At 33.5% G+C, this 18,586-nt stretch overlaps 1 protein-coding gene across 2 annotated transcripts in view; it reads right to left on the bottom strand.

Annotated features, from left to right (window-relative positions):
- ERCC6L2 (ERCC excision repair 6 like 2) overlaps positions 1–16,588 on the bottom strand; it is a 135,630-nt gene extending 119,042 nt beyond the window's left edge. For both annotated transcript variants that reach the window (XM_074281686.1, XM_074281687.1), the window contains exons 1-3: positions 16,184–16,588; positions 12,298–12,722; positions 2,165–2,287 (exon numbers count right to left, since the gene is read on the bottom strand). In XM_074281686.1, the coding sequence (XP_074137787.1) occupies positions 2,165–2,287; positions 12,298–12,722; positions 16,184–16,235 (600 nt within the window). In that variant the 5' untranslated portion in view covers positions 16,236–16,588. The remainder of the gene's footprint in view (positions 1–2,164; positions 2,288–12,297; positions 12,723–16,183) is intronic.
- Positions 16,589–18,586: the final 1,998 nt, after the last annotated feature.

Raw genomic sequence — 18,586 nt, 5'->3', positions numbered from 1 at the left:
TAATAGTTTGTGATTCTTTTGCGAACTTGTTCATATCCTTCTTCAAATGTTTTTGGTCTTATATGTTTATATTAGTTCCATATATACATAAGCACATGTGTGTGTGTGTGTGTATATATATATATATATATATATATATATATATATATGTGTGTGTGTGTGTGTGTGTGCGCATATGGTATTTCTACTTACATATATGTATATCCATATCAAAGATAACCTATATCAGCAACATTTGTTCATTCTGTTAACCTCCTTTTTCTTCTCTATGTATTTTAAATCTGTGTTATTTTAATTTCATTTCATTAATGGACAGTTTAAAAATATTCTTTTTCTTAGTGTGGTTGGTTTTATTTGGACAAAAGTTTTTTAATATCATTGTGATATGATTTTTAATATTCAGTTCAGTCTACAAATTCATTTTAAAGATATATTGATGTAAGATTTAAAATGTTTCTCTAAGTCTAATTTTAATACAATGTTTTCCAATTTTCTCAGTGATTTTTATTAAAAAAGGAATTCTTCCCCAAGTAATTTAAGCAATCAGGTTAATTAAAACCTAAGATAATGAATTGTTTTCATACTTCCTAGTCACTTCTACTGATCTACTTTTCTATTTCTCAATCAGTTGCTTCTCACCTTCCTCAACTTTTATTCTTACTTGAGACAGCTAGGGGAAGAGAATGCTGGATCCAGATTTAAGAAGATTTAAGTTCAAACTCAGTCTTAGACACTTATTTCCTAGCTATATGACCCTGGGGAAGTTTTTTAAACCTCTATCTGCCTTGACTTTCTCAACTGTAAAATGAGGGTAATAAGTCATAAGATTGTACTTACAATAATAGATAAAGGTTGTTATCTATTGTTAATAGTAAAGTTGTTATTATAATAAGATAATAATAACTCATATCACAGAGTTATTGCAAATATAAAATAAAATAATATTTGTAAGGTACTTAACACAGTATCTTAAAGTAGGTGAATAATAAATGAACAAGACTACATAGTAACCCTTCTTCCACATGTCAAATATGTGAATACAGTTATTATGCCTGCTCCATAAAATCTCTTCTCTAGGCTTTTAAACATCTGTACTTTCATCAACCAATCTTTCTGTGGTTTAATCTCAAGATCCTTTACCATTTTGGTTACCTCTCTGGTGCCCTCAAATGAAAACCATGTCTTTAAATGCAATATACAGAACCTAAAGTGTTAGAAACAGGAACAACTTTGACCCTAAGAATGGATATCTTTATAGTTTTTTCAATATTCTCTGCAACAGAATTTGCTATTAAATATTTACTATACTTGGTTTATTGATTCAGTTTTAATATCATGTTATCTACATGAACAACATCTACAATCTAAAGTCACATGATAATATATAACAATAGTTAACCAAATTGTAGTATATGAATTAATGGTATACCATGGAAAATTTCAGAAAATCTTAGCAAAATTTACATGAACTGATATGGAATAAAGAAAAACAATGAACACAATGAATACAATAATATGAATGGAAAGATACAATTATGAGAACTAAGTTTAATTCAGGACTAAAGATAAGAAAAAGAATCTCTCCTCTTTCTTTACAGACTATGGATAAGAAACATTGCATATAATACCAAATTCATCAGATGATTTGGATATTTTGGCTGAATTGCTTTTTCATACCCTTTTTTTATTCTTTGTTTTAAAAGATGAAAGGCTAGTGAAAAGGAAGAGGAATATATTTGGAAATAAAGAATGTCAGAGATATTTTAAAATATTAATAGAATAAAGAAAAAATAACTAATTTTCTTCCTTTCAATCACAAAATATACTTACACAATGCTGAAAAGGCTCAAATAATCCTTAATAGGTACATATTATATTAACTTATACTCTAAAACACATGATACCCAATATCAGTCTAGTACACGAATATTTCTTAAAAATAACATTTTATACATTCTATACATTTATAACATTCTTAAAAATAACATGCCTTAAAATATATTGTCTTTCTTAAAATTAAAATATAGCTAACGTCTATAAAGCAAATGTTTTGGTTATTTCTTTAAAATATTGTTTTCAAATTAATCTAATTGGTTATGAAAATTTAAGCTGATTTTTTAATAAAAATACCATCCAATGAGCTAAGAATACTTGCATACTTTACCTTCTTTGGAGCACAAGTAGAAGATTCTTTTTTCATATTCTTTAACAAAAACTCTGGCACGTTATTTTCAATATCCTCTCGTGTACCCTTTTTATGCAGTACTGCAGCCAGAAATGAAATTACCTAGGGAAAGAATATTTGCAAACTTTATACAAAATGCATCAAATTGGAGAAAACCAAATAATTAATTTATACTCCCACAACTTTAAAATACTTAATGAAGTTTAAGACACAAATAATGGATCAGTTGCTGAGGAACAATTAACTATTTTCTTCCTTGCATTCACCAATTTTTTAAATAAAATATTAACTTTAAATTCACACTGATGCTATTTTAGGACCCATCTAACCTATTAATCTATTCAACTTTTAGAAGGATTATTTACAAATCAGGTTATGCTTCAAAAGTTCATTTCAAGGTTGTTGTTTCTTACTTCAAACACACTGAAAGGGAGGAGGGTATGAGTGAACTAGGAGGGGGAAAAAAAGAGTAATTTATGTGGTAGTTATTCAGAATATGCTAGACCAGTAGTTCTGAAAGTGTGGGCTGGGGACTCCTAAGGAATCTCTGAAAACCTTTCGGGGATATAGCCAGAAGGTCAAAACTATTTTCATAATAATGCTATGACATTTAATTCCTGATATAGAAACTGTAATGAATACAGCCCACTTAAAAGCTCTTTGGCTAAGTAAAGACATTGCTTGGAGAAATTTAACCAATTACTATAACAAGGTAGCAAAAAGTGGTTAGAAGCCATTTCTGTAAGGAATTATTTGATCTCCTTGACAAAATAAGTGGTAGCTAAGGGCAAAACTGTTTTACAGTGAAAACTCATTTTTAAAACAATTGCAAAAGATGACATGCAGTACTGCAGTAGAAGAGAATAGGAAAAAGGCAGCTGTCTGGACAAATGGGTATGAAATGAACTTAGCTCAAGACAGTTAATTTAGCCCATTTTGAGGGATGAAACTTAAGGAAAAACAGAGCCTTGAAATGGAACAGGTCTGCCAGTTATTTGAAGATAATCTAGTCATTCTCATCAACTAAAAAAAAATGAAAATAAGCAATGGGGAAACAAAACTATCACTCTTTGCAGATGACATGATTTTATTCTCGGAAAATCCCAGAGAATGTACTAAAAAACTATTTGAAATTATTACAACTTTAGCAAAGTTGCAGGATATAAAATAAACCCACATAAATCATCAGCAATTCTATATATTACCAACCAAATCCAGTAGTAACAGATAGAGAAATTAAACTTAAAATAACTGCAGACAACATAAAATACTTGGGAGTTTACCTGTCAAAACAAATTCAGTTTGGATATACCTATAAAACATTTTCACACAAATAAAGCCATATCTAAACAACTGGAAAAATATTAATTGTTCACAGGCCAATATAATAAAAATGACAATTCATTTAAAATAATTTGTTTATTCAGAGCCATACAAAATCATCAAAAATATTATTTTGTAGAGCCAGAAAAAATTGCAAAATTCATCTAAAAGAACTTAGAAGCTCAAGATTATCAAGAGAATCAATTAAAAAAAAAAAAAAAAAAAAAAAAAGAAAGTGTTCTAGCTGTACCAGATTTCAAACTGTTTCATAAAATGGTAATAAGATCAAAATAATCCAGTACTGGATAAGAAATAAAGAAAGAAATCAGTAGAATATATAAGCTATAAATTATATAATAGTAAAGGACTACAGTAACCCAAAGATTCAAACTTTTGGAACAAAAACTCATTATCTGACAAAAAACTGCTGGAAAAACTGGGAAACTAGAAGCTAGACATAGATGGACATCTTACAACATATACCAAAATAATGTCATGATTTACACATAAAGGATGAAACCATAAGCAAATTAAGAAAGCATAGAATAGTTCATGTCAGATTTATGGACAAGGGAAGAATTTAGGACCAAAGAAGCTATAAAGACCATTATAAAATGTAAAATACATAATTTTGATTACATAAAAAAAAAATTTACACAAAGAAAACAAATGTAACCAAAATTAGAATGAAAGCTGAAAACTGGGGGGGCGGGGAATTTTGCCAAGTATCTCTGATAAAGGCCTCATTTCACAAATATATAGAGAGCTGAGTCACATTTATAAAAATATAAATCGTTCCTCATTTAATAAATGGTCAAATGATATAAATAGGCAGTTTTTAGATAAAGAAGTCAAAGCTATCTATAGTTATGTGAAAAAAATGCTCTAAATTACTACTGATTAGGGAAATAAAAATTTAAACAACTCTGAAGTACTACCTCAGTTAAATGATTGGTTAATATGACAAAAAAGTAAAATATTGGAGAGGATGTAAGAAAAGTAGAACACCAAAGCACTGTTGATGGATCTGTGAACCAATTAATTTGGAACTGTGCCTAAAGGGTTATAAAATGGTGCATATTCTTTGACCCAGAAATATCACTGCTAGCACTGTATCTCAAAGATCAAAAAAAGGAAAAAGGAGCTATTTGTACAAAAATATTTATAACAGCTTTTTTTTGTGGTAGTTAAGAATTAGAAATGAAAGGGATTCCCATAAATTGGGGGATTCATAGTTCTTCATATAACTGTGAATAACTTAACTAGTCTCAGCAATAGAAAGAAAGATCCAAGACAATCTCAAAGGGCTAATGGGGAAACATACTATCTGCCTCTTGAGAAAGAACCGATATTAAGTGAACATAGACTGAAAAATGCTATTTTGCACTTTCTTTTATTTTTTCTTCTGAGTCTTCTTGTACAAAATAACTTATATGGAAATGTTTTACATTAAAAAATTTATTTGTATTGACAGCTTTTAGATTTACATTTTTTAAAAAAAAACTCTACTGCAGAATTTTTTTTTCTTCTATATGTATATGTGTACAAGAGTTTTGTTTTCATTTTTGTTAATGTATGTGGGAGGGGAGAAAGAGTAGAAAAGAGACAGATTTCTGATCACTCAAAAAATTTGATGAAATTGAAATGAAAAATGCCAAAAGACTATATGAACCAGTGGATAAAAGAAGAGAGTAGAAACAGTATAAAATTTTATTGAAGAAAATTATAATAATGAGAAAACAGACCAAAAAGTAGGAAAGACAGCTAAAATAATGCTGAGGGAAATGTATATATCTAAATGCTTTCATCAACAACAACAACAAAAAAACAACAACAACAACAAATCAATAAATATAGATTGGAAAAATTAGGAAAACAAAAAAAATACAAAGTGGAAATTCCAAAAATCAGATTAAAATTCAAAAAAAAAAGAATTGAATAAAACTAAAACCTTAAAAAAAAGAATAAAAAGCTGATTTGATTTTTTTAAAAGTGAAGACAAGCAAATTTTGTCAAAAAATAAACATGACGAGAAAATAAAGAAAACTATCAGAAAGTATTTTGCCCATTTACATTCCAAAAAAAAGTGATGACTTAGGGAAAATGGAGAAATACTTACAAAAGTAAAAAAAATTATAAGCTCAATAAAAGATGAAATAAATTATTTTAATAATCCAATATCAGAAAAAGAAATTGAACAAGTCATGAATAAGCATCCAAAGAGGGAAAGAGAGAAAACGAACTCCAAGTTCAGATATATTTACAATTAAATTTTATCCCACATTGAAAAAATAATTCCAATATTATATACACTATTTGTGAAAAGAGACTTTAAAGAAGCAAACTTTCCAATCTTTTTTTTATAATACAAATGTGGTCTTGAAAAGATTAAACATTACCAAATTGTATTTCTGCCAGGAATGCCGAGTTGGTTCAATATAAAGCAGATTATAAATGTATTAATGCATATTAATAACATGAATAATAAAAACCACATGAAAGAAGGAAGGAATAAAAAGAAGGGGGAAAAGAAAAGCTTTTGAAAAGACATTTGATAAAAAGCAATATCCATTTCTTAAAAGTACTAATGAATGGACTGTCTCAATATGGCAAATAATATCCATCTAAAACCAAGATAAAGAGAAAAGTTAAAGGTTTTTAATCTAAGATTAAGGATTTAAAAAATGCTCATTATCACTACCACAATTTAACAATGTTAGAAATACTTGCTATATCATAAGATAGAAAAATCATGAAAACAAAGAAGAAACAGATTTCATGAGGGATACTCAAAAGTTGGGTTTCTATAAGATGTTGTAAGTTTCAAGGTAATGCAAGATAATTAGTACTACTGACCAATCAGTTTTCAGAAGAAGGAACCAGCCTAACCACAAAGCCCAGATAAAGGGGGGGTAGGTTAGAAATTGGCTTAAACTGGCTAGGATCAATGACCAGGCCTAGGTTTTTCTTCAATGTGCAGGTTTAATAGGCTCAGTGCATATTAGCTGATACACCCCGAGGACAGAGATAGTAGCCATTTTTGAACATGACAGATATGAAAGTTTGGGGAAACTACATCATAAGGGAAGGAATGAAGAGAAAGAAAACTTGAGAGTCTCATGAATTGGCATAAAACAATATAACAAGTATGGAGGTGGGGTAATAGAAGCAGGAATCTCATAAAGTTAGGGAAAAGAGAAATAGTGTGGAAATAAAATAAGGAATCCTGGTAAGATGATTCAGTGAGAGGTAACCCTGCATCTATCCCTACCAAAAAGCAAAAGAATCTCAAAATGCAAAAAGCTCAATAATGACAGAAAGAAGAAAAGCCAAATAGCCTACCACAAAGTATTCTTTGCCAAGATATTAAGGAAAGACCATTTCATCTGTCAATTTCTCTGGAGCTCATAAGTCTAGACTCCTTTCATCTCTCACACTGAACACTGGCCTGGGGTATTACTGTGATCCTACTCTAGTCCATGAATGGAAATTTTGGACAATGATTTCAAAATTAATTCAATGTCTATCAAAGATTCTTGTCCTCTTTTGCAGAATTGAGGACCCCTGACATTTCTCTACACACTCCTTCACAAGACATCTATAGCCTGCATGGAAAACATATCTAAGAGCAAAGATTTCTCAGAGCAAGTCTCTCAGCAGTGTCTTAGGGGACCTCTTCCCCAACTCCTTAACTAGAGCCAAGAGCTGAGGCTAAAAACTGAAAAAAAAGTTGCAAAAAGGATAGAGCCTAAAAGAGACAGACTGATAAAAGCGGAGAATAGGTTTCTAACTACAATGGCAATTCAGTCTCCTAGGAGAGGTGCCCCAACTCCTCATTTTCACCCTCTGAGGAACAGACTTCGTCCAACCCTGGTGGTCTGAGAGAACAGAGGAAAGGAAGCCAAGCCCTGGGGGAGGGGCACAAACACACTGAGCTTTCAGAAGAGAATGGATTGGCAGTAAGAAGCACATTTTCTGCAAGGATACCAAAGGAAAACTCAGGAAAGTGATTCATGAAAGCAGACAAAAAGTTTACTGAGGAGAAATTAACAAACATTTGCAGAAAAGGATAATCAAAAGGATAAATGATTCCCAAGAAAGGAAAAAGAATCAAAATCCCTGAAGTTATGAAGATGTCATAAAAAAAAATCTGCAAAATTCCTTGAAACGACCAATCTTTTTATACACTACTAACAAAAAAAAAAAAAAATTAGGAAGAGGCAATAAGGAACATCTGTGCTATATCAGGAGACACACAGAAAACATAAACATAACTACAAAATATTACAGAAATAAAATGAAGTATAAATGGTATACAAATGAGCCAGCACTGAAAGTTAAACAAGAGTTCTATACCAAGCTAATCATAGAAGGAAGATGTGTTGGAACTGGACAAGATAATAAAGGAATTTATGTGGAAGCACAAACAAAAATGAAAAAGAAAATGAGGAAAATTATGAATGAAAATAAAAAACATTCCAACTGTATTGTAAAGCAGTAGTCACTAAACTATTTTAGTACAGGTTAAAAAAAAAACACAGAAAAGTGGATCAAAGGAATGAGGTGGGTAAATAAGAAAAAAAAAAGATACAAAGATAGCACATGAAGGGACATCCTTTGATGGAAAAATGATCAAAAAATAGGAACAATTTTAAAAAGAAGATTTTTAAAACTACAAGAAAGACATGAAAATATTCGCTGTCACTAATAGTAAAAGAAATATAAATTAAAACAGCTTTTACACTTTTATTTCATTCCATCAAAGTGGCAAAGATGAAAAAAAGATAAGACAGTCAATGATACATAGTTCAGGAGGAGACAATCAATGCAGTGTTGGAATTACTGTGAAAAAGCCCACCTCTTTTGATTTCAATATGGAATTATGTGAGTGTAAAATGTTTGCATTTTTGTTTTTGTTCCCAGGTTATTTTTACCTTCTGAATCCAATTCTTCCTGTGCAACAAGAAATTCGGTTCTGCACACATATATTGTATCTAGGATATACTATAACACATTTAACATGTATGGAACTGCCATCTAGGGGAGGGGGTGGAGGGAAGGAGGGGAAAATTTGGAATAGAAGTGAGTGCAAGGGATAATGTTGTAAAAAATTACCCATGCATATGTATTGTCAAAAAAAAAAAGTTATAATAATAAAATTAATTTTAAAATATGGAATTATGCAAAAAATTGCATTTTGAGACACAGCGATCCCACAACTAGGCTCAACAAAAGACCAAGTTCAATATATACCAAAATATTCAGAGCATCACTCTTTGTGGTTGCAAAAAACTAGAAACAAATTGCTTGGGAAATGTTTTTAAAATTCATGCCATATTATGAAAATTGTCATATTATAATTATCGTGAAATTAGTAACATAATAGCAAATATAATGAATTTAGAGGAATATGAGAAAAATGCTTATGGACTGATACAGTACAAAATAAGTAGAATTAGTAAGATAATATACACATCAATTATACACAATAATTATACAAGTATACACAATAACATCAATGAAAAGATCACTAAAAGGAAAAAGAATTCCAAAAAAAGGGAAAAATCAATAACAGACGAAAAGAGGAAAAGATGGGAATAAGTATACCTACTATGTATCTGTCAGACACAGTGCTTTTTACATAATTACTTTTACAAATATTATCTCATTTAATTTTCATAACTTTCCTACAAAATAGGTATTATCATTATTACCATTTATAGTCAAAGAATCTGAGCCAAAGAGAAATGAAGAGACTTGCCCAAGGTCACACAGCTAATTAGTATCTAAAACTGCATTTGAACTCAGCTCTTCCTATTTCCAGACCCAGTACTCTATCCACTGTGCCACCAGAAGGGATAATGAAATAGTCATTCTCCCTCAAAATATATGGATAGAGGGACTGCAAGGAAAAATATGTCAGATACATGCCAGATAAAATTTGTATCGAATGTTTTTGCTTAATTATCTTTGTATTAAGGGAGTAGACTGAATGACAAATAGACAAAAGAAATCAATAAAAAATGTTTCTTTGTTTCAGTTTTTTAAAGAAAACTATAATAATTAGAGATACTGCTTATAGGTAAGCCTTATCAACACATCTAAAATGATTACTACCTAAATTAACATTCAATACTATATCAATTAAATTAGCTAGAATAATGAATTAATATGTAAGAACAATTCTGATGAAATTCTTGAGTAAAAGATACGAAATAGCATTATAATGGTTAAAACTACATTATAAATGAATATCACCATTATTCAAAAGAAACTAGAAAACAGGAAAAAAATAGATCAGTGGTACAAGACTGAATAAGGAATTAAAAAGATGGAATGTTTTATAAAACCAAGAGCATAACTTAAGTACTATAAGGAGATCCTTTGTGCCAAGAACTTAGGAAAACTGAAAAGTAATATGGTATCTATTAGATTGAGTTTATATCATGTAATATACTAAATTCAACTGGATGCATAACCTAAATTTTTAAATTTAAATTTTAAAAAAATTTAGAACAAATAAGATCAGATACCTTAATGATAAGATACCATATCAGATCAGATACCATAATGGCTATATGGGAAGATTTCTTAACCCAGAAAAAGAGAGGAGAGACCATTAATCACTCAGTAAAGAAGCACTGATTAACTATGTAAGGCACTGGGGAAACAAAGGCAAAAAGCAAACTTCCTGCCTTCAAGTTTAAAGTCTGTAGTGGAAGACAAACAGATAAATATATAAAAATATATACAGGATAATGGGGAACAAGAAGCATTAGTAGTTAAGAGAAATAAATTATTAGGGATTTCACCTGCGTTTTTTTTTTGTTTTGTTTTGTTTTTTGTTTTCTTTTTTTTTGCTGAGGCAATTGGGGTTTAGTGATTTGCCCAGGGTCACACAGCTAGGAAGTATTAAGTGTCTGAGGTCATATTTGAACTTAGGTCTTCCTGACTTCAGGGCTGGTGCTCTATTTACTGCACCACCTCACTGCCCTTCACCTGAGTTTTAAAGGAAACTAGGGATTCTTTGAGATTGGGGTGAGTTGTGGGGTGGACAACATGCATCCCCATCCTGGGCAACAAGACTGTACAAGGGTCTAGATCAATGGATCAAAGGATCAATGTTTTGTGTGAGGAATCTCAAATAGCCCAGTTCATCTAGAGCAAAGGAGAGCAATTTATACTAGAAAGATAGGTTGAAACCAGATTGTGAATGGCTTTAAATGCCACATGGAAGAGTTTGTTTTTAATACTGAAGATACTGGAGAACAACTGGAGTCAATTAGGTACCATGGTCTGATCCATAATTTGGAAATAACACCTAGACAACTTTGTAAAGAACAGATTAAAGAAGGGAAAGACTTGTGTAGGAAACCAATTAGAAGACTAACACAATCATCCAGATAAGTAGTGGTGAGAGCCTGAACTAGGTGATGATATGAAACCTAGACAATAAGATAGCATAGGTGGGAGAAGTATTGTATAAGAACTGAAAGACCCATCGTGACCTCCTCCTATTTCTTGTCATAATTGCAAAATCGGTACATACTTTCAGCTATTACCAAAAGACTAATTTCTTTTACTTGACAATAATTACAAAGGAGAGTTGGAGGGAATTATGGATAGCATCGAGAAGTGAACCTGATCTTTAAAAAAAAAAAAAAAAAAGCATCAATAAAACATTTAAAAAGAAAAAATAGCATCCAAAGAAAGGTCATGATAAAGGGTCTTAAAAAATACCTCATATTAAGCTCAGTTAAAGGAATTGGAAAATAAAAGCATGGTGTATTAGAAAAAACACTCAATTTGAGGCCTAGAACTTAGCTGTCTCTTGTCATTTTATTTACTTCTTAGGACCCCACTTTATTCATTTTCAAAATGAGGGGTTGGACTAAATGGCCTTTAAGATCTCTATCCCTGATCACTGAATCTATGATATTCTCTTAAAATATTTGAAGTTTTTTTTTTTTTTTAACAAACAAGGTGCATTAGACTTGCTCAGCTTGCCCTCAGAAGAAGAAACCAGAAGCAGTGGATAGAAAGTACAAATGTAAATATTGATTCACTTTAAGAAAATGCTTTCTAACAATTAATTGTGTGACCTTGAACAAATGACTTACTTCCCTGGATCTGTGAAAAATTGTTTGCCTTTTGTAAAATGAGGAGGTTAATCAGATGACTCCCCTGCTGTCCCTTCCAGTTCTAAATCTATCATGCCATGAATGGAATGGACTGCCTCAGGATTTGATGAGCATTTGTTAGCAAATTTGTAGAGGGGATTCTTGATCAGGAGTCAGTGGATCCTTTTCATGTAAGATTGTGTTACTAATTGGTATTTTAAGACTCAGCCCTTCCTCTGTGTTCTAAGTTGGAAATGCCAACATGGAAATGTAAAGAATAGTGAAAAGTTAGGAAAAAGGAGGAGAAAAGAAAAGAAAAGAAAAATGAATAAGTCATAAAATAGATAAAATATTCTTTTAATAACAGGGATTGTAAACTATATAAAAACTCAAATAATGACCAACTTAGTTAAATGGACCTTGGGAAAATAATCTAAGTTGAATTCAGTACTTCCAAGAAAGAGAAAGAATACTGTCCCTTCCTAAAGAAAGTCTATGGGTATAAAATGACTTCACACTTTTCATTCATTTGTTAATTCAACAAACATTTATCAAGGAACTTATGTGAAAGCCATGATCCAAGTAACTTCTATGTAGTAGTACTACAGGTAATAAGTTATAACAGCGCATTGCTATTTTAGCTATTATGCAAACAAAAGAAAAAAATACCTGTACTGTTTTTCCAAGTCCCATGTCATCACCAAGAATACATCCTCTTCCCAAGGAATAATGTCTATAGAGAAACTGGACTCCTTCTCTTTGGTAGTCACGCAAATATCTATTAATTGTATATGGAATATAATCACCATCTTCAGATAACTTAAATGAAACAGCCGGTGATGGAAGTTTTCGGTCTGGGAAATAAGGCTTTTCCAAGTCAATATCATCAAACATAAAACTTCTGAAAGAACTTTTACCAGATGTTGTTTTATGGAGTTTTTTTAAAGGTACTTTCTTTTCCAGTGAACCTGAAAATAATACAATAGCAAATGACTTTCCATTTTCATCTGTCTTGATGGATTTCACTATTGCTTCACGAAGCTTCCCACTGTCTGTAACAGAGACAAGACATCTTTCTCCAATGTGCCACACATCTAAAGGAAAAAAAAAAAAAAGAGAAAAACAAGTTTTCAAAACATTATAATAAAACAATTATACCTATTTCCATGTAGATGCACAGTGATATTTCATTTATCCGGCACTGTGGAGGAGTCTGTGTAGCACAGTGGAAAAGTGATAGACTGAAAGTAACAAGTTCCAAGTTCTGTCACTTCCTTTCTATATAAGTGGGCAAGTCGCTAAACTTAAGACTATTCATCTGTAACAAGAGGCATTATATATATTAGAAGCTTCTAAGGTCCTATGATCCTACAAATCTTGACACACTTATTTGTCAGTTGTATAGTAATCAATGAAAAAGAGACTGACAAAACTAATATACTGGAAATCTGGGTATTTGAACAAGGATGGAAATAGTAAACAATGAATCAATCTTGAAATTCAGTGAATAGAAGTTATCACAGTGTAAATGTAAACTTAATAAAAATGTCAGAATAAGAATATTCACATTGAAGTGAAAATTCAGGCTAAATGAAGCCATCTCTTTGTTTGTGTGCAGACATACACATGTTTTTCTCATGAAAAATGTTCAAATACAAGTGATTGGTGTTTTCAAAGATCTGGGTATTTCTTACAATAATGTAGATTCTGTTTGACTTTATAATCAAGGGTCCATCAAACATTCTAGAGGCCTCACTCAGGCTGTCATCCCTCACGAACTTGTCATGCAACTAGTCTTTTATCTATCATCATAGATTTCACTAATAACATCTTTTATTCCGGTTCTTTAAAATTCTTCATGGGTTATCCTTTGCAGTATGCTCACCTGTATGCCTCTCCACTATAATCTATTTGATATTAATTTTCAATTCTTTGGAAACAAGTCACAGCCACATAAATTAAAGCACTGTTTTGTTAAACAAATACAGGTAGTTCCCTTAAATACTAAAAGTTAGTCACTATTAGGTGACTGAGTAACCACAAAAATTCTTTTTCTTTATCCTTACATCTTCCCTCTTCTATCCCTCCCAAAACCTTAGCCCTCAACTTGCCCCTGGCTAATTTTGTGGTCCAAAAGGAAGAGAGGCCGTCTTCCAATTCTACTAGTGCCATTCCCCAGTTCCAGGGTCTCTGGTTTGTTTTTGTTTTTTTTTAACCCCTCTTACACTATCTCTTTCTTTTCTCCACTGAAGAACCTGACATAACTATATTGTCATTTGTCACTTTTACCACTGTTTTCTCAATTGGTAGCTTATTTTAAACACAGTTATCTTGCTACCTGGATTCAGGGAGACTGACCCAGTAAACCTAACCATAACCCCCTATCTTGCTGATAAATGTCTTGTAACCAGAACTGAGGAATTGAATAGCAGCAACCAGCACTGGTCAGTTTAACTTCTCAGCAAATAGTGGATGAAAACCTTTAAGAAAGATTTTCAGTGATGAAATTTAAAATAAAGGTTTTCAGATTAGGCCTGACTGAACTAACATATTCTCTATCAAAAAAGTTTATTATAAAAATCAATAAAAGCTTTCTCTGTGCCAGGTACTAAGAAAAAATAGAGAGAGATAAAAGATGAAACAATCCTTGCTCTCAAGGAATTTATATTGTATTGGGAGAAAAAATATATATACATGCATACATGAATATAGATGTAGACTATAATGTAGAATATAGATGTTGAATATAAACAAAAAATACTGAATAAATAAAGAAATACAAAGGAGGGCACTATAACAGTTGGGATCAGGAAAGGCTTTGTGATGAAGATATAGGAAAGTGAGGAGAAAGTACATTCTAGGAGTGGGGATGGAAGTACAAATGCAAAGAATCAAGAAATGGAGTGTTCTTTAGATGACACAGAGAGAAGGCTAGTTTGCTTGAAACACAGAGATAATATATAAGGAGACTAATATGATCATAACTATGTAATGACCAAAGATAAATCAGTCAACTAGATTTAACACATACAATATGCCACAAACTGTGATAAGTGTGATAAGCACTATAAGCAAAAGAAAAAAAAAATTCTTTCATCTCTAAGAATTTACAATTTAATGAGAAAAACAAATAAACAATATGTACAAAAGAGGCCTACAGAGAATAGATTGGAGGTAGTCACAGCGGGAATGCACAAAGATTAAAGAGGGCTTTGAAAGGTTCCTTACAGAAAGCAAGGTTCCAGGTAAGACTTGAAGCCAGCCAGGGAAAGTAGGAGACAGAAGTGAGGAGAAAAAGGCTAAATGCAGGGGGTTTCAAACTATGGCCTGCGGGCCAGATGCCGCCCACTGGGTTATGGCAAATGGGCCGAGGGGCAGAGACAGAGTTTGAATTTTGTTTTTACTATAGTCTGGCCATCCCACAGTCTGAGGGACAGTGACCTGGCCTCCTATTTAAAAAGTTTGAGGACCACTGGATGGAAGAAAATCAGAATTAGGAGATGTGATGCTGTGACTAGTGTCATTGAATTCCAGAGTACATGGAAAGGAATAAGATGGGAAGGAACAAGTTTATAAAGAACTTTAAAAGCTAAACAGAGAATCTTATATTTAATCCTAGAGTCAATAGAAAGCCAATGAAGTTTGTTGAACAAAAAAGGATGAGAGACTCCGGGCTTTTTTTGCAACAGAAATCACATGCAACATGACTCCTCATACTTCTGATGCTATCCCTTATAATCTTATTTCTCATCATATCCTTCCTAACATTTTATATCAGTAAAGAATCAGTAGTACCTTCTATGTGCAGGGCCCTGTCTGGTTGCTAAGACAACAGGTATTCACTGAGCTCTTATTATGTTCCAGACATAGCCTGAAGTTGGGAATACAGATAAAACTGCCCTGCCCTCAAGAAACTTATTTTAGGGGCAGCTAGGTGGCGCAGTGGATAGAGCACCAGCCCTGAAGTCAGGAGGACCTGAGTTCAAATGTGATCTCAGACACTTAACACTTCCTAGCTGTGTGACCCTGGGCAAGTCACTTAACCCCAGCCTCAGAAAAGAAAAAAAAAAACTTATTTTCTAGGAAAGGAATCCAAACTACAAACAAATCATTATCTATATGCTGAATTAAGGAAAGAACACTTACAACTAGGGAGATCGGGCAGGGCTTCCAAGTAGAAAGTAGCATCCACGAGAAATGGGGGTTCTGAACTATTTGTGTCATTGACCCCTTTGGTAAGAAGTGAAGCCTCCTGACCCCTTGATAAAATTGTGTTTTAAAATGCATTAAGACAATATACAAAGTAATTCAAAGGACACCAAGTGTCAACGTATTGGATTAGTTTTTTTTTTTTTTTTAAACTAATTTTGAAGGAGATTAAGGGTTTTATGAGGAAAAGTTGGTGAGCGCTCCTGGCAGGAAAAATGGGCAAAATGGGGAAAGGGGACATTTTCCCCCTCCCTCCCTCTCTACGAGGAAACCCAGAAGAAAAAAAGGAGAATGACATAACGAAATAAACATAACTATATGAGTCCATTCAATTGAAAGCCTGTACCTTCTGCTGCTTTTTCCCCAGGGATCCATGACTCGGAAGCAAGAGGATCCATCTGGCGAGGGGACAGCGACGGTCACAGGCGTTTAAGGCCCATAGGGCCTGGTCTAGCGGATGCTTAATGTTACAGTCATTTACGCAGGACTCTCACACATTCACCGGGACAGTCGGTCCAGCGAGGGAGCGCGCGCCAGTGCGGGCGAGGAAGAAACCAGGAGGTGAGTCAGATTTTCGGGCGGGCCGCGGGGCTCACTACCCAACCAGCTGCCATGCTGGAGTTCAACTCAGGTGGGTAAATGAAGCGGGAAAGAGGGCGGGGGTCTGCGTCCTCAGCGGCGCCTCTTTTCTCCCCATCCACCCCGCCTCCACATAGCCTCTCTTTCTCTCCCCATCCCCGGAAAATCTCGCGAGAACTTATGAGCCGGCAGTCGGTCCGCCTCAATCTCGGAACCCTTTTCCGTGTTTTCTTAGTTATATCATCGCGAGATCTTTACCAGGTCGCGGTACTTGGACGCGTTGTATTTCGCTGTTTTCTCTGCGTTTGAGATCTGACTCTGACGTAGCTACGGAGTTAGTAGCTTTTACCAAGGAGCGTTCTCCGAAATGGAGAAAATTGGAAACCAAATCTGTGCTTAACATTTGAAATATGAGTAAACAGGTTGTGAGGTAAAAGGTTCCGCGGCTTATGGAGTCGAAGGTTCAAATCTTGATTCTGGCGTGGACACGCTAGGTGAACTAGAGGGACGTCGTCTGACCTCTGTCTCTTCACAGCATCCAGACTAAACTTGCTGAAGGACTGATTATCAAACGAGGTCATGGCAATGCGCTTGCAAACTTGAAAGCTATTTTATTTAATCGTTTAAAAACGATAGCCACTATTTGTGTAGTGGAGGCAGTTTACACAAGGATGAAGTAGCTAGTTCAGTCTGGAATAACAAGGCGAGTGGAGAACTCAGAAAATACGGGAAGGCCTGGATAAAGTGATGGGAAGCAAGAAAGTAGAGCCAAGAGAAATGTAGCATACGTAATGACTTCACGTAAAATGGGGGGAGGGAAACACCCAAAGTCAAACGCAGTGGGCGTTGTTGGTTTAATAGTAACCTTTTCTACTCCGGTCAACCAATAAACTACTATATATATAGTGAGGTTACTAATATTGTTAATCACTAGGATGTGCCATTTTAGAATGTCTGGGGATGTGTGGTGATTTGTGGTCTGGATGTGCTTGATGCTTTGTTCAATCTTGAGTTTTGGAGACTGTATGCTCTCAGGAAACAATATTTATCTATTAAAAATATCTTTGTCCAGCATTCTCTATAGTGCAAGGTATTTTTTTTTAATACAGTATGTGGTATTTATTTTATTTAATAGTTTTTATTTACCAGATATATACATGGGTAATTTTACAACATTGACAATTGCCAAACCTTTTCTTCCAACTTTTCCCCTCCTTCCCCCTGTCCCCCCCTCCCAGATGGCAGGTTGACCAATACATGTTCAATATGTATAAATTAAATACAATCTATATATACATGTCCAAACTGTACAAAAAGAATCAGACTTTCAAATAGTGTACAATTAGCCTGTGAAGGAAATAAAAAATGCAGGCAGACAAAACTAGAGGGATTGGGAATTCTATGTAATGGTTCATAGTGATCTCCCAGAGTTCTTTTGCTGGGTGTAGCTGGTTCAGTTCATTACTGCTCCATTGGAACTGATTTGGTTCATCTCATTGTTGGAGAAGGCCACGTCCATCAGAAGTGATCATCATACAGTATTGTTGTTGAAGTATACAACGATCTCCTGATCATGCTCATTTCACTCAGCATCAGTTCATGTAAATCTCTCCAAGCCTCTCTGTATTCCTCCTGTTGGTCATTTCTTACAGAACAATAATATTCCACAATATTCATATAACAATTTATTCAGCCATTCTCCAATTGATGGGCATCCACTTAGTTTCCATTTTCTGGCCACTACAAAGAGGGCTGCCACAAACATTCTGTACAAGGTATTTCTTACGTTTGACCCTGGTCACAAATGTCCAGTAACAGGAGACTGGGCCCTAGTCTTCAAGATTTAGAAGAGGAAATAAAGGCATGCTGATACCTGTCTATTCTTGAAAGAATAATGAATTGATCAATAACGTTCTCTCCTCCACAAATGATCTACAATTAATGGATAAAAAGTTGTTCACCTTGTCCTGGGTCTTTTGGACCTTAATCTGGTCATCCGTCCAACACTTTACCTGTTCAAATTTCTACCTTGCCAAAACCTGCCTGATCTTGTGCTCAGTTGGATTAATAGAAAAGAATCCTTTAAAGGAACTTAAACCATGAATGAGGCATCAGAAAAAAAAAGGTGTTTTGTAACAGTTGTCTCAAATAAATGAAGCAAAACATTCAC

This window comes from Sminthopsis crassicaudata, chromosome 1, assembly GCF_048593235.1.
Source record: "Sminthopsis crassicaudata isolate SCR6 chromosome 1, ASM4859323v1, whole genome shotgun sequence".
In the NCBI taxonomy this organism is placed as follows: Eukaryota; Metazoa; Chordata; class Mammalia; order Dasyuromorphia; family Dasyuridae; genus Sminthopsis; species Sminthopsis crassicaudata.
Note: the sequence above shows the minus strand (reverse complement) of the source record. Positions and strands in the feature narration are given on the sequence as shown.